General features: G+C 51.2%; 1 protein-coding gene across 1 annotated transcript; it reads right to left on the bottom strand.

The window, feature by feature from the left end:
* Positions 1-1911: 1911 nt before the first annotated feature.
* KCNA10 (potassium voltage-gated channel, shaker-related subfamily, member 10) lies at positions 1912-3820 on the bottom strand. The gene is made up of 2 exons (XM_009073511.1): positions 2194-3820; positions 1912-2114 (listed from the first exon to the last, which is right to left on the bottom strand). Exon 1 carries the CDS (start codon positions 3750-3752, stop codon positions 2202-2204), a length of 1551 nt encoding a protein of 516 aa, XP_009071759.1. The 5' UTR covers positions 3753-3820; the 3' UTR covers positions 1912-2114; positions 2194-2201.
* Between the last annotated feature and the right edge of the window lie 1051 nt (positions 3821-4871).

Genomic DNA, 4871 nt, shown 5'->3' with positions numbered 1-4871 from the left:
AACCCAACCAGTCCAGGATTCTCTAATGTCCCATATCCCACCCCTCCCACCCTGAATTCCCAGGTGGAAAAGAGCTGCCATGGAGCAGCAGAAAGCCAAGAGGAGAAAGCTGAGTTCATATAAACAATGTTTGCTCCACATCAGCCTTTGAAGCAATTTATTCCTTTATTTGAGGCTAAAGTTTACAAGTTAAGAAGAATCATATTGTTTATCCTTCCATCCATCCATCCATCCATCCATCCCAGCACCATTATGGTCCATGTTTGCTTAGGGAACAGGAGGAGTGAAGATGAGGCTGAATATTTCCCAACCCAGCCCTTCTCGTCAAGGTTTCTCTTAGTGATTTTCCAAAGGAATAAGCACCAAAAGTGCTTCAGATTTGGGAAGCTGAGAGACAATTTGGGGAGGGAAGGACCAAAAATGGAATAGAATGGGAGAAGTTCAAATTTTCTAGAGGAAAACGAGGAAAGGACTTGCTAGGAAATGGATAGTGATGTGGTAGAGCTGCTGGAGGGGATTGAGAGGTCAGTGGGGAGGAGCTGAGGGAATGATCTTCTCCAGCTGTTCCCACAGATGATGAGAAGCTCAACACCAGTGGGGAGAAGATTCACCAACTCTCTCAGTCCTTCTCCTGCCTGAGATGATAGTGTGAGGGCTGCAAAGCAAGTGCTGAGGAAGAGGATGGTGAAGGGCTTGGAATAAAAGCAGGAAGAGCAGGTGAAAAGAAGGATTTATCCCACAGGGAAAAGGATGTCTCAGCTCCATCTCCAAGGGATGGAAAACACCTCATTGCAGAAAGAGAGTGCCCAAAGAAACCCCAAAGCAACAAACTGCTCTAGGATTTATCCATGAGGAAAATCCCAACGAGGCCAAAGTCACATTTTCCAGGCATAATGCAAACTAATCCCTCTTTTCCTGCATGGAATTGCAGCCCAGGGATGCTGGTGGTGGTGATGTGGAAGCTGTAGATGAGCCATGGAGTGCAGCAGTTGCGGGAGACAGGAGAGGACGTGTGGACCTTAGATGAGCCATGGAGTGCAGCAGTTGTGGGAGACAGGAGAGGATGTGTGGACACTGCAGGACAACCTGGGACTTGGCAGGAACAGCCAACCAAAAGCCAAGTGAGCCTCAGAACAAACTGGTTTTGCCAGGAGAAAACCTTCTGGCATCAGAGGGAATGGCAAAATGAGCTGCTGGTGACTTCTCCCAGCACGAGTGTCACTGGGAATGTGCAGTTAGGGAAGCAGAAGTGGCTCCTTACCCCATGGAGCTGAGGGAAACATCAGCACTAACAGCTACAAGGTCATGGTGGTTCATCTCCTTGGGGTTTGGACACCATCTGATGCCCAAGTTGAGCATTTGGTGCAAGAGAAATCCCATTCCATGGCTCAGAGCTCAGTTGTCCATCAGAAATCCCTGTGAGTGTTGAGTCCCCTTGCTCTGGGCTGTTCTTGGTGACTTCCCTTCTCCTCCTAACCCCTTCACCCACTGCTTCGGGTCCATCCAGCACTGCCCACCCTACTGGGACATCCACATGGATTCGTGAGGCAACCAAGGAACTCATCCAGCTCCAATATCACTCCTCATTTCTTTTTTGCCTGCTGATTTCAGCCAGAGAAATCCCAGATCTGGGAATGGCTCCAACCCTCAGATCCAACCTGATAGATCTATGGTGGGTGAGGAGGAATTGTTTCAAATGGATTAGGAGAAGAAGGAGTTGACCTCAACTTCATCCCTGGACAAGTGGGTGCCACCAAGCAAAGCTTTTCCTGTCATTTTGCCCTTTCTCCTCTTGAATAGATAGATGAGGGAAATCTGTTAATGTGGGAATTCTGCTCCAACATGGATGGAGAAGAGCCATGTGAAGCAGCTGAGCATCCAATAAACCACACCAGACTGATGGGCAGGGCAGAGAGGTAAGAAAGATGATATTTATTTGAACAGCCACAGGAGATCAGAGATTGAAAAAAAAAAAGACCTAAAAGAATAGAAAAAAAAAAAAAAAGAGAATAAAGCAGCAGCATATTTGGTTTAAAAAAAGAAATCATCAGAGCATGCAGAGCTTGGATTCCTTCTCCAGCCATTCCCACCACACTGCCCAGTCCTGCTATGGCCTCAACCATCATGGCTTCAACCATTATTTTTTGAGGCTTTCACCATCATTTTTGGGGTCTTAATCATCATTTTTGGGGCCTCAACCCTCATTTTTTGGCCTTGTCTCGAGGGTAACCCCCATTGGTCTTATTGAGGGACTCCATGCTGCCATTGCCTGTGACCACACTGGCCAAGAGCTTCTCCACCTCCCCAGGAAGGATTTGCTTCTCCTCATTCTCTGTCTCCCTGTGGTAGAAGTAGTTGAAGTTGGAGACAATGACAGGGACAGGCAGAGCTATGGTCAACACTCCTGCAATGGCACAAAGAGTCCCCACAATCTTCCCCCCCAGGGTGGTGGGACACATATCTCCATAGCCCACGGTGGTCATGGTGACCACAGCCCACCAGAAACCATCAGGAATGCTGGAGAAATGGGATTGAGGCTCATCCACCTCAGCAAAGTAGACAGCACTGGAGAAGAGGATGACCCCAATGAAGAGGAAGAAGATGAGCAAACCCAGCTCCCTCATGCTAGCCTTGAGGGTCTGCCCCAAGATCTGCAGCCCCTTGGAGTGCCTGGAGAGCTTGAAGATCCTGAAGACCCTGACGAGGCGGATGATCCTCAGGATGGCCAAGGACATGTTCTGCTGCCCGTTGAGTTCACTCTGCTGAATGAGCTCAGTGGTGAGGGTCACGAAGTAGGGGATGATGGAGACGATGTCAATGATGTTCATGATGTTCCTGAAGAACTCAGTCTTGCTGGGGCACACGACGAAGCGCACGAAGAGCTCGAAGGAGAACCAGACGATGCAGGCAGTCTCTATGACGAAGAAAGGGTCTGTGAAGGTGCTGTGGGCCACCAAGGTGTCTGTCATGTTCTTAGAGAGCTCCTGGGTGGACTTAAACTCCCTTTCCTCACGGAATTCTGGCAAGGTCTCCATGCAGAAGATGATGATGGAGATGACAATGACCAGGACAGAGACCAAAGCAACTCCCCTGGCTGCACTGGAGCTTTCAGGGTACTCAAAGAGCAGCCAGAACTGCCTGTGAAAGTCATTGGTTGGCAAGAGGGTCTCAGGATCCTTGATGAACCCTTCATCCTCCCTGAACTGGTCCATGGCTTCATCCCCCAACTCGTAGAAGGTGATCTCATCAGCGAAGACGTCGATGGGGACGTTAGCAGGACGTCGGATCTTCCCCCCAGACTGGTAGTAGTACAGGATCCCATCAAAACTGGGCCTGTTCCTGTCAAAGAAATACTCATTCCTCATGGAGTCAAAGTATCTCATCCTCTTCTCAGGGTCCCCAAGCAACGTCTCGGGGAACTGGTCAAGGGTCTTGAGCCTCGTCTCAAACCTCAGCCCAGCGATGTTGATGATGACCCGTTGGTCTCCCTCATCCATGCCCACCCTCTCCCCCACCAGGTGGTCACTGAACTCTGTGGAGAACCTGGAGAAGATGGTCTCATTGTTGGCGTTCTCGCTGTTGATGAGGATCCTGAGGTTGGAGAGGAGGTTGGCGCAGCTGGGATGGCCCTTCCGGGACTGCCCCGCGGGGCTGAGCTCGTTGGAGTAAGAGGGATCCTCCACGATCTGATCCGTGTTGTCAAAGCTGACTAGTGCCACCTCCATCTCCTTCCAACTCGCCACGTCCATCATACACTAATCAGCTTAGCCAGGAGCGGCTGCCGGCGGCACCCGACGTTCCCACGCTAGGAGGATCTGCAAGGGAAGGGACAGGGACACAGCTTAGTTCTGCAGGTGGAGGCAGAGAATGGGGCACAGCGTGGCAAGGGATTGGCATGAAGATTAGAGAGCATCTCATCCCACCCTCTGCCATGGGTTGGGACACCTCCCACCAGAGCAGGTTGCTCCAAGTCCCATCCAACCTGGCCTGGAACACTCCCAGGGGTGGAGCAGCTCTGGGAAATCCATCCCAGTGCCTCAGCACCCTCACAGGGAGGAATTCCTTCCCAATATCCCATCTGTCCCTGCCCTCTGGCAGTGGGAAGCCATTCCCTGTGTCCTGTCCCTCCATCCGTTGTCCCAAGTCCCTCTGCAGCTCTCTTGGAGATCCTTGAGGTACTGGAAGGGGCTCTGAGGTCTCCCTGGAGCTTTTCTTCTCTAGGCTGGACACCCCCAGCTCTCCCAGCATTTCATAGTATCATAGAGTGTTCAGGGGTTGGGATGGAGCTTAGACATCATCCAGTGCCAACCCCTGCTCTGGGCAGGGACACCTCCCACCAGAGCAGGTTGCTCAAGGCTTTAGCCAACCTGGAATGAACAGTGACAGGGTTGGGGTAGCCACAACCTCCTTGTGGCAACCACAACCTCCTTGGGGCATCCACAGCCTCCCTGGGCAACCTGTGCCAGTGTCTCACCAACCTCACAGGGAAAACATCTTCCTAATACCTAATCTAAATTTTCCTGTTCAATTTCTCCCCATTCCTCCTTGTCCTGTCCCTGCAGCTCGTAACCAAGTCCCTCAGCAGCTTCCCTGGAGCCCCTTCAGCTCCTGGCAGCTTGCTCTGAGGTCTCCACACAACTTTCTCTTCTCCAGGATGAACAGCCCCAACTCTCTCAGCCTGTCCTCATAGGGAAAATACTCCAGTCCTCTCATCAGCTTCATGGCCTCCTCTGGCCTTGCTCCAACAGTTCCATGTCCTTCTGATGTTGGGGCCACCAGCACAATGTGCAGTACATCAGTAAACTCAATGTCCTCATTTATTTCCCCTCCAGATACATTTTCCAGGCACACAAAGCCTGATGGAGCTTCTC

The sequence above is a fragment of the Acanthisitta chloris genome, unplaced genomic scaffold (assembly GCF_000695815.1).
Source record: "Acanthisitta chloris isolate BGI_N310 unplaced genomic scaffold, ASM69581v1 scaffold13204, whole genome shotgun sequence".
Lineage (NCBI taxonomy): Eukaryota > Metazoa > Chordata > Aves > Passeriformes > Acanthisittidae > Acanthisitta > Acanthisitta chloris.
The sequence above is the reverse complement of the archived record's forward strand: the minus strand, read 5'-3'. Positions and strand labels throughout refer to the sequence as shown.

Bases quoted from the DNA above. Each gene is read 5' to 3' on its own strand.
- KCNA10 (XM_009073511.1), bottom strand. From the start codon at position 3,752: ATGATGGACGTGGCGAGTTGGAAGGAGATGGAGGTGGCACTAGTCAGC.